General features: G+C 37.9%; 1 protein-coding gene across 3 annotated transcripts in view; it reads right to left on the bottom strand.

Annotated features, from left to right (window-relative positions):
* Positions 1 to 754: 754 nt before the first annotated feature.
* LOC117340198 (DDB1- and CUL4-associated factor 8-like) overlaps positions 755 to 17,306 on the bottom strand; it is a 36,759-nt gene continuing 20,207 nt past the window's right edge. For 2 of the 3 annotated variants that reach the window (XM_033901954.1, XM_033901955.1), the window contains exons 7-14: positions 15,295 to 15,322; positions 12,902 to 12,946; positions 12,278 to 12,335; positions 9,722 to 9,829; positions 8,601 to 8,731; positions 7,898 to 8,017; positions 6,654 to 6,767; positions 755 to 5,959 (exon numbers count right to left, since the gene is read on the bottom strand). In XM_033901954.1, the coding sequence (XP_033757845.1) occupies positions 5,843 to 5,959; positions 6,654 to 6,767; positions 7,898 to 8,017; positions 8,601 to 8,731; positions 9,722 to 9,829; positions 12,278 to 12,335; positions 12,902 to 12,946; positions 15,295 to 15,322 (721 nt within the window). In that variant the 3' untranslated portion in view covers positions 755 to 5,842. The remainder of the gene's footprint in view (positions 5,960 to 6,653; positions 6,768 to 7,897; positions 8,018 to 8,600; positions 8,732 to 9,721; positions 9,830 to 12,277; positions 12,336 to 12,901; positions 12,947 to 15,294; positions 15,323 to 17,306) is intronic. The other variant, XR_004535395.1, reaches the window with a different exon arrangement.

Here is a 17,306-nt window from a genome sequence, read left to right as displayed (position 1 = left end):
GTTGCCTCTCTGCAACTTGAGCTTTTAAATGTCATCTATGAATCCTAGCTGAATGTCGGAATGAATGGGAAGAACTAACAAGATCCCAGAGGGATCTTGACGCCCACCATTGAATGATCTTTATTGGTTCCATGTCAAACTGATCTTCTATTTGTCTCCTTTTTTCTTTATTTTTCTCTTACTAATCTGCTTACACATGGAACCTACACATGAAGTTTAAGAAATATCCCTCCAGTACTTTTCAAGAAATAGCAATAACAAACTTCATTTTTCAAAATTCAAGATGGCCACCTCCCAAACATTTTGATTCTCTGATCTAAATTTAAATCTAAATTTCAATGGCAAAACTAGGAATCAAGGGGAACCTAAACATGAAGTTTGAGGAATATCCCTCCAGTATTTTTTGAGAAATATGGGTATACTTCAATTCTCAAAATCAAAGATGGCCACCTGTCAGCCATTTTGATTTTCTGATCAAAAACCTAAATTCAAATGGGACCAAGGGGAACCTACACACAAAGTTTGAGGAATATCCCTCCAGTACTTTTCGAGAAATAGCGAAAACAATTATTGTTTACAGATGGACAGACACCAGACGGAACACGCACGCAGGGCGATTTGAATAGCCCACCATCTAATGATGATGGGCTAAAAACCTAAAACCGACATTTCTAATATGTGTAGAAGCAACACCGTTACACAAGAATCATGTTCGAAATCAATCTTGTACAGGAAGGATACAGGAGCACAAACCATGGTTTTGTCAAATATTTTATTACTCAAAAAATTTAATTCAAACTCTCTCAATTATTGAAAGGTCTCTAATACCGCGACTAGACATGGAGAGACCAATACTTCAGGAACATGATCAACACTTATGATAAAACATAGCTTCTAAGTCTGTAGACACTGAGTGACACACCTTCTAAGTCTGTAGACACTGAGTGACACACCTAAGTCTGTAGACACTGAGTGACACACCTAAGTCTGTAGACACTGAGTGACACACCTAAGTCTGTAGACACTGAGTGACACACCTAAGTCTGTAGACACCGAGTGACATACCTTCTAAGTCTGTAGACACCGATTGACACACCTAAGTCTGTAGACAATGAGTGACACACCTAAGTCTGTAGACACTGAGTGACACACCTAAGTCTGTAGACACCGATTGACACACCTAAGTCTGTAGACAATGAGTGACACACCTAAGTCTGTAGACACTGAGTGACATAACTAAGTCTGTCGACTGAGTGACACACCTAAGTCTGTAGACAATGAGTGACACACCTAAGTCTGTAGACACCGATTGACACACCTAAGTCTGTAGACAATGAGTGACACACCTAAGTCTGTAGACACTGAGTGACATATCTATGTCTGTCGACTGAGTGACACACCTAAGTCTGTAGACACCCCGATTGACACACCTTCTAAGTCTGTAGACAATGAGTGCCACTGTTCACAGAATGTTAGTATATCCAGTCATACAATGCTGCTTTAATATACCTATATAGCAAACTGTCAGATAATTTTATCATCTTTCAATATATATACAAGAATGTTCATAATAGTTTTTCCGACAAATTGCAATAAACACTGCACATTCAAGGCTCTTCAACAGACGACATATCATAAATAAATATACCAAACATAATTTGAACAATTCAACCTTTTAAAATCAGATGCATGCATGCTCCTTGTACCTATTCCAAATCAAATACGACAAATAATGACATACCTCTTTCTCCGGCCACTAATAGGTGGTCAGAAAAACATAAACAATGACCTTCACTGGCTAACATTGATCACCTAAAGGTCAATAATGATACATCTCTCTCTTGGGCCACTCAGAGGTGGTCAGAAAAACCCTTTCTTGGGCCACTCATAAGGTGGTCAGAAAAACTACATCAACAATGACCTTTCTTGGCTTACAGATCACATCTAGGCCAATGAGTGTATCAGCATTGTTGTAAAATGACATTTTTTTTTTCCAAATTGACATTTTGTTTCTGTGATCAGGTACATACTAGCAGACTTTAGTGGCCGGGTAAGAGCTTTAATGACTTCAAGTAGCATGTAAAGTTACAGAAAAAGACATTAAATAAATCAAAAGACATGCAGCAAAAATAAAAAGTTTATGACTGAACACGAATTTCAATCCATACAAGATTGACGAAACATTTGCAAGTCTCCAACAAACTAAAATGAACAAAATTCTTACATTGTTTCATAAATTGTTTTAGAAATAGAAACAAATTGACAATCATTTTTGGTAATACATTTTTTATCAAAAATTCTTTGAATACATTAACTGCAAAAATATGCTTTCTAGCTCATTCTTGAAGTGCAAAATCATGCCATCTCTGCTGGCAACAGTAATTCCATAGCAACATATAATATCAACAAAAACTTGAAGCTCGTGACTTAAATATCATTTCATGACATCACAACAGGTAAATGTTCATGGCATCAATTCATCATTACATGATGTCATATGTCAAATTACACATTCAAAGTTCATCTTAACAAATCATAATCATAATCAAACAAGGTTCCATTTCATGAATGATGCAGGAACCTATGTGATAAGTAAACTTTTTTTTTTTTTTTTTTAACGAAAGTTAAGGATTTCTATAAATCAATGTTATTGTGAATATTCTCTTCATCAGAATTCCTTTTGAGATCTATAATACTGACAAACCCAAAACTCACCAAAATCTTTGAGATCCAGGTTCTAAACTATCACAGCACATATCAAGTTACTTCTTAAATATACAAGTGGTGTATTTAGTGTTGTTAAGGAGTTCTGACACCAAATACAGTAATTATATAGTCAGAAAGCTCAAGAAATAAATAATGAAATTTGGCGTCTCCATAATTACTTGCTTGTGACCCCACCCAAACATGGCGTCTCCTTATTTACTAGCTTGTGACCCCACCCAAACATGGCGTCTCCTTATTTACTAGCTTGTGACCCCACCCAAACATGGCGTCTCCTTATTTACTAGCTTGTGACCCCACCCCAAACATGGCGTCTCCTTATTTACTAGCTTGTGACCCCACCCAAACATGGCGTCTCCTTATTTACTAGCTTGTGACCCCACCCAAACACGGCATCTCCTAATTACTAGCTCGTGACCCCACCCAAACATATTAACGTTGAAGACATAAATAGTTTTGATGAAACTGGAAGTCTCCTTATTTGCTTGTGACCCCATCCTAACTGTCTACTAGCTTGTCGTCTAAGAGTGAGAGATGTGGTTTAATAAATTAATTTTCACCTGTATCTCTATACAACAAATCACATTATCAATATTCTAGTTATGATGCATGCATTAGGATTATATCATAAAATTTTTTGACAAATAACTTTTTTAATTTTCAGGTCTATAAATAACGAGGTTGTAGTAGATTTATGGTACCAGTTTCATCACTGCATGTTGATAATTATCTTCTGTTGTGATATTTAACAGGACAATGAAGGAATGATCAATTGTCTCGACAAAGAACTTTGTCCTTCAGCAAAGGTCACAACAGGAGTGATCACATGACCTGGACTAATTACTGTCACATGATCAGTGTACACTCCGGTATCTATGACAGGTTTTGATTTACAGGACAAATCCAGAAACTGGGTATTGCTAAAAGCAATACAAGTCCCCTACCGGCCCAGCTAAAAATAGTAACAGTGACCTTGACCTTGATCCAAAACCCCTGAGAGTCCAACTTTTCTGGAGAATTATGGTTCTTGATCATTGCGTGAAGTTTAATAAAAGTCTCTCAAGGAATGAAACTGCTGGAGAGCTTATTGGTTTATTTTGTTCAACGTCCTATTAGCAGCCAGGGTCATTTAAGGACGTGCCAGGTTTTGGAGGTGGAGCAAAGCCGGAGTACCCGGAGAAAAACCACTGACCTACGGTCAGTACCTGGCAACTGCCCCACATAGGTTTTGAACTCTCAACCCAGAGGTGGAGGACTAGTGATAAAGTGTCGGGACACCTTAACCACTCGGCCACTGCGACCCCCTGCTGGAGAAGTGACAAATTCTGAGGTTACGTACATACGCACGTTCGACGGACGGAGAGGAAACCTATAATCTCCCAGTTTCACCGATAAAGGAAATGAAATGAAAGAAGGTTTACTGAGATTCTGATACTCTAAATGCAGTTATGGCAAATTTCACGGAATTTCTTAAATGATATGTTAACTGTAAACTCTACTACAAACCACTATCAGAATAACTGGAATTGTTACGAGGGAAAGTTAATTCTAAAATGAATGTTTAATTTTGCATCTGACATTGATAAAGACTTCTCTTGACAAAATGTTGACCTTCAAAAAACTTTCAATTGACCTAGAGGCCCAGGAATAATGTAAGCACTAGGCATGGGCTGGTTCGGTATTTATCCCCACTCCCACTCCTCCCATAGTGTACAAGTTTAGTATGATAAATATCTGGCAGTGACATTCTCAGTTTCATATCCTACTGTATCAACATTAAATCAACCAAAAACATTTTGGACATCAACAACATTTCCTCTTCACCTGAAATCTTTTTTTTCACTTGCCCGATAATTACATTGTACATCATTGTCACTAGCATTTCATCTTCATACTTCAATTCTAACATTGTAGTCTGAACGGCTACAATATCACGTAGAAATAGTATTGATGTATAACAAACTTATTGCACCTGTCACATACAAACCTCGCATAAATATGGACAACACAAGTTGTCACTAAATCGAAAATGTTTTAAGTCATGAGTTTTGATAACACTTGGTATACATGTCAGATTATATTTTCACAACAAATGGCGAAACATACTCTGTGAGTCTTACAATCCTGTCCGTTATTTCTCAATGAAATATCTAATTTTTCTCTCCACGAATTCTTGCAATAACTGTATTTATTAACACCAAGTAAACACTGAGTAATTTTCATGTCAATATAACCACAAACATTTTGAGAAACAATGAGGCCAAAAGAGCCAGCACTGCTCACCTGCTACTAAATAAATGCAACTTTAAAGATTAATCTAGATCATTTATGTTGATGTTAAGCTGAATACCACTTAATTTTAATATGAGAACAAGTTTCAGTTACCTATTAATTTTTCTACAAACTTTTTAGCACTTTAATTGAGCATTTTCCCAGTCCATATAATAAATTTTTAAGTAAGTCAAGGTCATTCATTTGAACAAAGGGTACCAACCCTTTCAAGCCAGGATGCTTTCGACCACTTATTACCAAGGTTCCCAGAATTATTGACAAGTTGTTCAACAGATTTACATTTGACAGATGTACCTTGAAAGTAGGTCAAGGTCATTATTAGCCTAACATTCCAGTAAGCTACATGCCTAATCTATGTCTCTTGGCCTCTTTGTTTTTGACAAGAATTGGTTTAAAGATTTCAGCAAAGGGACTCCTTGATTTTGAAAGTAGGTCCAGAGAAAAGTTTTTGCAGTTCTTCGTCACAGCTGTTAAAGGTTCAATATCACTTCTTTGGGCCTCTTGGTGTAATATTAAGAACGTGTTAACAGAGAAAATCTGAAGCTGGACAGACATCGCTCCATGACATAAGAAGATATGAAACCATGATTTGAAACATATTCATTTATCTGGCCTACCTAGCATCAGAAAACCAAAATAAATAATGTCACATTTTGATAAAATTCAGGCAAATATACAGATTTTATAAATATTTATCTTCGTAGTCAAAAATTAATTCTATGACAAACTGTTGAAATCTTATTTTTGGAGAAATTCAACAATTGTGCAAATTTCACCCAACTTCAATGTTGAACATTCTATTTGACTCTGTGCTCAAGTTGAATGTTTATGAGGGATTACAGGACATTCTATAAGGGGCATTCTCCTCTGAATCTTCGGTATCATACTCGCTGTTATCGCTGGAGCTAGACGCCTGATCTCCTTCTGTTCCGTCCTGATCTGCCTGAAGAAAATATCAAACACATTGAATCGGATACATCCAAACAAGGGACACAACTCATACACTTTTTTTAACAAACACTAGTGGTGACAGTTCAGGGGTTGACACTAACTTAATCACCTTGACAGACTGTATGAATCCGCGTTTTTTTCATACCCCGATGAAACTAAAAAATAATTGACATCAACGCTTATAATTAGTTTTTGAAAAACAAATTCTAATTTAAAACATGTTTTATGTACTATTTTACTGGTTTTATATGGGATTCCTTTTCTCAAATCAGTACGCAACGTCAATTGTCGTATTGTGACGTCACATTTTTCGCGCTATTCTCAGAATTTTTTTCATAGTGGTATGAAAAAAAAATCACAACCAATCAGAAAGCCACATTCTGTGTACAAACAATGGAAAATTAATTATACACTTTTTAAAACACAAATACAAGTGTTCTAGCCATGAGTCAATTCGTCAGATTTCATACCAAAACTGATCAACTTAAACTAAGTATTGCCAGATACTCCAGAATTCTAAATTTAAAGCAATGATTAAATTCCCTCTTTTTTTTTTTACAAAATTTAAATCCAAAACTTAACCCTTTTCAACAACATATGCTATTTAGACACATCATTACGATCGAAGGCTTTTGTCAGTGTATCTATCAAAGTCTCAAGATTCTGAGGAATACTGTTGGACTTACTCGTCTCTGAGCACGGCGGATATGATGCATAATATACCACAACATTTGTCCATCTATCATGTCTGGTTCATTCACCATTTCTTCTTCTCTCTCCTTCCGGTTCTTCTTCATTGTCTAAAACAATGTACATCAAAAGTTTTCAAAGTGTGATTTAAGTGTTACAGAAGATGGGAAAAAAATCACACTTCTCAATATTTTGTTCATAAATGTAATGAATATTGCTACACTTTTGTCAAATTCACTTTTTTTCCCCAACTGAATTTGGAATTACTTTTATCAGTTAATAATGCTCACATCATGTTTCTAACTGAGCATGCTGAGCTACAGAAAGGCTTCACATGCATCAGTATAACAGGTGGTAAATGTATTAATTTGGTGCACTCAAACTTTCATGGGTTTCCAAATTATAGCAAAGTAGCACAATGAAGAATTAGCACATTCTCATATTTTCTGAGGAAAAGAACACACATAATTAGTAGAATCACAATTCAGTGCAATACTTCAAGATCTAAAAGCACTAAAATATGATTACTGCTAAAATATAATAACTGCTAAAATATGTACGTTTACAGTATTACCTCCCCTTATGTTTACAGTATTACCTCCCCTTATGTTTACAGTATTACCTCCCCTTACGTTTACAGTATTACCTCCCCTTATGTTTACAGTATTACCTCTCCTTATGTTACAGTATTACCTCCCTTTATGTTTACAGTATTACCTCTCCTTATGTTACAGTATTACCTCCCTTTATGTTTACAGTATTACCTCCCTTTATGTTTACAGTATTACCTCCCTTTATGTTTACAGTATTACCTCTCCTTATGTTTACAGTATTACCTCCCATTACGTTTACAGTATTACCTCCCCTTACATTTACAGTATTACCTCCCCTTACATTTACAGTATTACCTCCCCTTTTGTTTACAGTATTACCTCCCCTTACGTTTACAGTATTACCTCCCCTTACGTTTACAGTATTACCTCCCCTTACATTTACAGTATTACCTCCCCTTTTGTTTACAGTATTACCTCCCCTTACGTTTACAGTATTACCTCCCCTTACGTTTAGAGTATTACCTCCCCTTACGTTTACAGCATCACATCCCCTTTGTTTACAGTATTACCATCCCTTTAAGGTCTCTAAGAGTTTTCTACTCCATATATCCACTGATACAATGATTGGGTAGGTAACTACACAGACAAGCTCATTAAGAGTTGAAATCAGATTAAGGTCCCCTCACCTTCCGGAGCTTATCCAGTTGTGTTGGCTCCTCGGCAGTGGGAGCCCATACCTTGACGTCGTGGTCGAGGCCACTGGTAGCGAGTACTGGGGCAAACGGGTGTGGCTCAAGGACATTGATCTGAATATCGGAATACGTACACAATCATCATCCTGTCTGCATATTTGCCGAACAAATGTTGAAACCATACAATGAAGTTCAAACTGTACCTTATCATTATATTTTTTTTTAATTGTTTTATTTTTCAAAGATTTAAATACAGATATATATAATAAGATAAGAACATAGGCACAGGTACATACACACTTACCAACAAACATTCTCACACACATACTAAATATCACAATTTGCCATCACACTCTGATCACCATAGCTATGTTATCATCAACTCATTGTATATTGTAAGCCCTAGCATAAACTCAAAACATACAATCATCCGCTTTAAATGCACATATTCTTCACTCATCATCCCATATACCCAAAATATATCATTATCATAATAATTATCAGTCAGATTTGATTTGGAGTAATATAGAACTTATTTATTATAGATATTCTTCTTTAAATTTCTAAAAGCTTACCATTTATATCAATATTAAGATTTTCTTCACTGATTTTTATATTTAAAAAGTTTCTTCTCACTTTCTTTCAGATCTGACAACTCCAGCCTCTGAGACAAACTAGACATCAAAGCTCGACTTACCACTCCACCCTCATCCCCCTCCATGAACTGGACAATTTGTTCAGATTCCTTGTCCCAGAGGAAGATATGGCCACAATCGCTGCCACTGACGACAAACTCACTCCGTGGCCCATAGAAGTTGATGCCTTTCACTATAAGATTTTAACAGATCATGAACAGAAAGTTAATTTGGTAAAACAATTTTTCATATTTTCCAACTTGAAAGACTGAAAATCTCTTCACAATATTTTACATAAATACATAATAATATTATTATGACATTGCTATACATATTACTTATCTGTACATAAGCCCCTGTCTTGAAACATTCTCATTTTTGTAAAATCATCCATTTTTAAATAGTAAGCTAAAAGTGAAAAACAAACTTTAATACTAAACTTGAGAGGATGGGGCTTATTTGAAGATAAGTCAAGTACTGAACTTTTACACTAGACTAGGGCCATTATTTTAGGATAAATACGGTACTAAAATTTTACAATAGGGAAGGGGGATTATTTGAGGTTAAATACAATACATCAACTGTAGGGGAGGGGAATTATTTAAGGATAAATACGGTACTAAACTTTTACACTAGGGAAGAAGGATTATTTGATGATAAATACGGTACTAAAATTTTACAATAGGGAAGGGGCTTATTTAAGGATAAATACGATACAGCAACACTAGGCGAGGGAAATTATTTTAGGATAAATACAGTACTCAACTTTTACACTAGGAGAGGGGGGCTTATTTAAGGATAAATACAGTACTGAACATTTTCACTAAGGTAAGGGGGCTTATTTGAGGTTAAATACGATACAGCAACACTAGGGGAGGGGGCTTTTTGAGGATAAATACAGTACTAAACTTTTACACCTGGGGAGGGGGCTTATTTGAGGATAAATACAATACATCAACAGTAGGGGAGGGGAATTATTTAAGGATAAATACGGTACTAAACTTAACACTAGGCGAGGGGGATCATTTGAGGTTAAAGAAGATAGAGTAACACTAGGAGAGGGGCTTATTTGAGGTTAAATACAAAACAATATATTTACGTACTACAGTAGGCTATAGTTACTATAAATATTGGAGCTTGTACCTGTGGCGTTGTTACTATATATAAATATTGAAGCTTGTACCTGTGGCGTTGTTACGGTGACCCTTGTATCTATGTGTGTGTTCAGCACCACTGGAATGGGAGTTGTTAAACAGGTAGATATCCTCATCATTATAAGATCCTACGATTTCTGGAATCATAAAACAGACATCCACATTATTATACGATCCTACGATTTCTGTAATCATAAAACAGATATCCACATTATTATACGATCCTACGATTTCTGTAATCATAAAACAGATATCCACATTATTATACGATCCTACGATTTCTGTAATCATAAAACAGACATCCACATTATTATACGATCCTACGATTTCTGTAATCATAAAACAGATATCCATAATATTATACGATCCTACGATTTCTGTTATCATAAAACAGATATCCATAATATTATACGATCCTACGATTTCTGTTATCATAAAACAGACATCCATAATATTATACGATCCTACGATTTCTGTAATCATAAAACAGACATCCACATTATTATACGATCCTACGATTTCTGTAATCATAAAACAGACATCCACATTATTATACGATCCTACGATTTCTGTAATCATAAAACAGACATCCACATTATTTTATGATCCTACGATTTCTGTAATCATAAAACAGATATCCACATTATTATACGATCCTACGATTTCTGTAATCATAAAACAGATATCCACATTATTATACCATCCAATCATTGTAGGAGCCTGTGTCATTAATTGAATCACCAGGTCATGTGATCCCCAATATTTTACCTGATCCCCGATATCTTACCTGATCCCCAATATCTTACCCGATCCCCGATATCTTACCCGATCCCCGATATCTTACCTGTTCCCCCGATATCTTACCTGTTCCCCGATATCTTACCTGTTCCCCGATATCTTACCTGATCGCCGATATCTTACCCGTTCCCCGATATCTTACCCGTTACCCGATATCTTACCCGATCCCCGATATCTTACCCGATCCCCGATATCTTACCCGATCCCCGATATCTTACCCGATCCCCGATATCTTACCCGATCCCCGATATCTTAACTGTTCCCCGATATCTTACCCGATCCCCGATATCTTACCCGTTCCCCGATATCTTACCTGATCCCCGATATCTTACCTGATCCCCGATATCTTATCTGATCCCCGATATCAAATACCCGATCCCCGATATCTTACCCGATCCCCGATATCTTACCCGTTCCCCGATATCTTACCTGTTCCCCGATATCTTACCCGATCCCCGATATCTTACCCGTTCCCCGATATCTTACCCGATCCCCGATATCTTACCCGTTCCCCGATATCTTACCCGATCCCCGATATCTTACCCGATCCCCGATATCTTACCCGTTCCCCGATATCTTACCCGATCCCCGATATCTTACCCGATCCCCGATATCTTACCCGTTCCCCGATATCTTACCCGATCCCCGATATCTTACCCGATCCCCGATATCTTACCCGATCCCCGATATCTTACCCGATCCCCGATATCTTACCCGATCCCCGATATCTTAACTGTTCCCCGATATCTTACCCGATCCCCGATATCTTACCCGTTCCCCGATATCTTACCCGATCCCCGATATCTTACCCGATCCCCGATATCTTATCTGATCCCCGATATCAAATACCCGATCCCCGATATCTTACCCGATCCCCGATATCTTACCCGTTCCCCGATATCTTACCTGTTCCCCGATCCCGATATCTTACCCGATCCCCGATATCTTACCCGATCCCCGATATCTTACCCGTTCCCCGATATCTTACCCGATCCCCGATATCTTACCCGTTCCCCGATATCTTACCCGTTCCCCGATATCTTACCCGATCCCCGATATCTTACCCGATCCCCGATATCTTACCCGATCCCCGATATCTTACCCGTTCCCCGATATCTTACCCGATCCCCGATATCTTACCCGTTCCCCGATATCTTACCCGATCCCCGATATCTTACCCGTTCCCCGATATCTTACCCGATCCCCGATATCTTACCCGATCCCCGATATCTTACCCGATCCCCGATATCTTACCCGTTCCCCGATATCTTACCCGTTCCCCGATATCTTACCCGATCCCCGATATCTTACCTGATCCCCGATATCTTACCTGATCCCCGATATCTTACCCGTTCCCCGATATCTTACCCGATCCCCGATATCTTACCCGATCCCCGATATCTTACCTGTTCCCCGATATCTTACCTGATCCCCGATATCTTACCTGTTCCCTGATATCTTACCTGTTCCCCATTATCTTACCTGTTCCACGATATCTTACCTGTTCCCCGATATCTTACCTGTTCCCCATTATCTTACCTGTTCCACGATATCTTACCTGTTCCCTGATATCTTACCCGATCCCCGATATCTTACCTGTTCCCCCGACATCTTACCTGTTCCCTGATATCTTACCTGTTCCCCGATATCTTACCTGATCCCCGACATCTTACCTGTTCCCCGACATCTTACCTGTTCCCCGATATCTTACCTGATCCCCGATATCTTACCTGATCCCCGATATCTTACCTGTTCCCCGATATCTTACCTGTTCCACGATATCTTACCTGTTCCATTGTAGTTATACACAGCACACGTTACATTGGCTTTCATGTTGCTGCTCACCTGAAACAGACCAGCAGATTCACTGAGCCAGGCTACCAAATTCAGATGGCGTTCATATAGGTAATAAATACCATAGATCCATTGTGGTCATCATAATTTGATGTGAGAAGTGTTATGCTGGCTGCCAATGACTGCCTCTATGTTCTTTATCCGCAGGGCTCAAAGTAGATATTTTTACCAGGTGGCCTTGAGCTACCAGACAATATCTAGCTAAGCGCCAATTGGAAAAGTTGGGTCACCCAACATTTCTAATTAACTTTTCAGATTAGTATACAATAACATCTGTCTGTAACCTTTTGGATTGTAAATGTCATTCAAGCATTAACAGGAAACTTTGAAAGAATTATAACCAATTTATAATATGATGATTCATTTACATTGAAAACTACCAGTCACTGATCAGATCTCATATTAAAACAAAATCTTGTTTTCGACATTTGCTTTCTTCGTTTTGTAGGAAAATTGCCACAAATTCACTTCATGATATTTCAGTTCAAGTTGGTATTTTATGAACACATTTCAACGCTGAAGAATCCAAATCAAGAATTTAAAATGTTTATACTTACCAGGTGATGGGGACAGAATTTCTTTAGTAGACCATCATCTTCATTCTATAAACCAGAACATACATTATCTCTTGGGCACATCAAACTACTGAATTTTCAAATTATATTCTGTAATTTTTGTTCAATAATTCACAAAGAGAGCAATAATAAGGCTATTCCCATGACTTCCTCATACACTGCATACTGTAAACATATATTTATTTTGATATTTTCACATTTTCATTTGTGAATCTTCACAGATTGCACAACGATAAATAGCACTACCACAGAGAGTGTACTTGTAACGAACAACAGAAATTAGCACAACCCTGATTCAGCAGAATCCTGATTGCAACCTTAAAACTTTCAAAATAAGAGCCCCACTAGGTTTGCACTCTTCTCAGAAGAGAAGCATTCTAAGAAGATCGCATTCCGTTATATGTAAATCGAGTAAACCGGGAGAATATAACCCAAAATAAACAAGTTTTTAAGTTTTCTCAAACACTATGGCACAAACACGTGCATGTATGTGTCATATATCCTCCTCTAGTGAAACTCATCACTCGCACACTTAAAACATAGTCGCCGCCATCTTGGAAGATAAATCTTCCAGCTTCGAGACGGAAGAGGTAGAAGATCTTCCAGAAGCAGAAGAGCTACAAATCGAGTGACCGGTAGATATATTCTAGAAGGAGAAGAGTGTAAATCAAGTGTGGCTCGGTATTGTAGGTAGAAGAAATAAAGGCATATGTCTATGGTAGTTTTAATTTTTTCTCTCAAAAGGCTAAGTTGCATAATGAGGAGTTTAAAATGTTTAGCCATGAATTACAGATAGGACTGGTTTACTCACTGGATACACATACTGGTGATCATGGTCTACTCACACCACAGAATTCAAACAATGCATGATGAAAACAAGGCATCGCAAACGATACAAATCCCCTGGCGTGCTAACACATGAACTCTGACGCAAAATGGGGGGTGGGGTTATTGCAGGACATTGAAATAACATCAGTTGTCATTTGCACTGAACTGCAATAGACATGGATGGGCTTATTATCAGGCATGGGCTCATTGCCAGATAAATACGGTATATATTGTTATGCATTCAACAGTATCTGGTTACGCATCACACTAGCAACTTCATTTCCTGATAGTTATTATAATTATGTGTGTATCTAAATGCACATATCAGCATTTTCCTTTGTTCAGAAGGTTTAATTGGCATAGTACATGATTATTTTCTTGGATGGAGTCCCATTCAAGAAAAATACAGAATACAATATAGTCACATGAAGACTATAGGTGTCAAATATACTACTGTAAACACTCATATTTCATGAGAGATTTATTTTCGCTTAACCCATATATGAAGTTTGGTCAGGATCCGTTCAAAAATGAAGTCGCATTACAGCGCTGACAAAGATTTTCTATAAATAGTAACGGTGACATTGGCCTTGACCTTGGCACCCTAAAGCACGAACTCGTTCGAGGTATTCCCATGCTGGACCCATATATGAAGTTTGGTCAGGATCCGTTCAGAAATGAAGTCGCAAGAGTGCTGACAAAGATTTTCTATAAATAGTAAGTGACCTTAACCTTGACCTCGGCAACCTGAAACACAAACTCATTCGAGGTATTCCCATGCTGGACCCATATATGAAGTTTGGTCAGGATCCGTTCAAAAATGAAGTCGCATTACAGCGCTGACAAAGATTTTCTATAAATAGTAACAGTGACATTGGCCTTGACCTTGGCGCCCTAAAACACGAACTCGTTTGAAGTATTCCCATGCTGGACCCATATATGAAGTTTGGTCAGGATCCGTTCAGAAATGAAGTCGCAAGAGTGCTGACAAAGATTTTCTATAAATAGTAACGTTGACCTTAACCTTGACCTTGGCACCCTGAAACACAATCTCATTCGAGGTATTCCCATGCTGGACCCATATATGAAGCTTGGTCAGGATCCGTTTAAAAATGAAGTCGTAAGAGCGCTGAAAAAGATTTTCTATAAATAGTAACGCTGACCTTGACCGTGACCTTGGCACCCTGAAACACGAACTCGTTTGAGGTATTCCCATGCTGGACCCATATATGAAGTTTGGTCAGGATCCATTCAGAAATGAAGTCGCAAGAGTGCTGAATAAGATTTTCTATAAATAGTAACGCTGACCTTGACCTTGACCTTGGCACCCTGAAACACGAACTCGTTTGAGGTATTCCCATGCTGGACCCATATATGAAGTTTGGTCAGAATCCGTTCAAAAATGAAGTCGCAAGAGCGCTGACAAAAAGTGAACATACGTACTTACGTACGAACGGAACGCTATATGCCCTCCCTGACTTTCGTCGTAAGGGGATGATAAACAACAACAATGGAATCAATTGTTGATTATCTGAGTGGGTACTTACACTGTTGATTTTTCTCTTGTCATAGACTCTGTAACAAAGACAAGCTAGATTGAACTGTTGTAGACAGTATCATCCATTAGCTATTGTATAGATCTTACATGCATCTTAACCATCAATGGCTAAAAAAATTTAAAGAGAAATTCGAATCAATTCATTTGTAGCAAGATGTTTTTTTGACTCAAAAATAACTAAATAGATCATTTAATATTCATACATGTTCATGACAAGTTGTATTGCTGTTGATCAAACAACCTCCGTCCAGGTTAGGTTACTCTTGAATAAATCATTACTGTAACAGTTATCAAACTACACATATACTTGGAATTTACAGCTTAATATTTTGGGAAAAAAATTAGATATTTGACTGTTTTACGGCAATATTTTGAAATAAAGATCGATGCCAGCTCTGTCAAACAGATTTTAGGTTTGGGGTATATTTTGTAGAGGTCACGACCCCCTACACAGAACTCCGGTTTGGGGTATATTTACCTGATGTAGAGGTCACGACCCCCAACACTGAACTCCGGTTTGGAGTATAGTTACCTGATGTAGAGGTCACGACTCCCTACACAGAACTCCGGTTTGGGGTATAGTTACCTGATATATAGAGGTCACGACCCCCTACACAGAACTCCGGTTTGGGGTATAGTTACCCGATATATAGAGGTCACGACCCCCTACACAGAACTCCGGTTTGGGGTATACAGAGGAGCCCACTTATTTGCATATCGGTTATTTGAATATCCCGCTTATTTGCATAAAATTCTCAGGTCCCGATTTTTTCCTTCATCTTTGTATTTTAATCCCGTGTATTTGCATCGACTAAAACACCGACTCCCGCTTATATGCATATAAAAATTCCAAAAAATCAAAAAATTTCAATTGATTTTAGGGTATTTTTGTGATTTTCCCGTGATAAAAGTTTTATGAAATGTGTTTTAACTTACATATTGATTTGACATGATGTACAACATTATCTTATCATTGGTTCACACTTCGTCATTACAGGTTACGTTCGATATCGACATTAAGTTATTATTCAGACCATATCAGTAGCAATGTGCAGAAGAATAACTGAATAAAATATCTATATGCCTCATCTTTTGATGAGATTTGTTTATTTATTATAGCATCGATCCAAACCGGTACACTCGCTGAGGCAGGTTGCGATCGCCATGATTGTTTACTAGGCGCGTTGCATTGTGGGGGCATATGTGTAATGAACGACAACTCTTTGTGTGTGTGCGCCATTTTCCAAAACAAACCCAAACGACAATAACATGTCACGGTCATTAAGACAGTCTATTGCTTCAGCAGTTCATCATCTATGATCAAACAACTAATATACTCATAGCAGGAACACAACGCATCTCGAGACGATAATGAATGTTAATTGAAACGATGACATTGTACATCGTAGTGCCAACCCACGCGCGTATGACCGATATCGGACCCAGAGACTCGGAGTGACAAGTAGTAAACGATGAAGTGTATGCAAATATTTGTACATTTACAAAGAATAACAGCCCATGTATTTCGTATTTACTCTTATATTTTAAATAATGTTTTTTTTTTTTAAATATATTTTTAATGCAAATAACGTAAACAATCATAAAGCGCCCATTTTGAGTACCTACCTGACGATCTACATAATGTATAAGAGGGGCCAAAACCCAACTCCGCCTATACGAATACTCCGGTTATTTGCATATTTTGTCGTGGAAAAAGGGGTATGCAAATAAGCGGGTTGCTCTGTATTTACCTGATGTAGAGGTCATGACCCCCTACACTGAACTCTGGTTTGGGGTATATTTACCAGATATAGATGTCACGACCCCCTACACAGAACTCAGGTTTGGGGTATAGTTACCTGATATAGAGGTCACGACCACCTACACTGAACTCTGGTTTGGGGTATATTTACCAGATATAGAGGTCACGACCCCCTACACAGAACTCTGGTTTGGGGTATAGTTACCTGATATAGAGGTCACGACCCCCTACACAGAACT

Source organism: Pecten maximus, chromosome 13 (genome assembly GCF_902652985.1).
Source record: "Pecten maximus chromosome 13, xPecMax1.1, whole genome shotgun sequence".
NCBI lineage: Eukaryota > Metazoa > Mollusca > Bivalvia > Pectinida > Pectinidae > Pecten > Pecten maximus.
The sequence above is the reverse complement of the archived record's forward strand: the minus strand, read 5'-3'. Positions and strand labels throughout refer to the sequence as shown.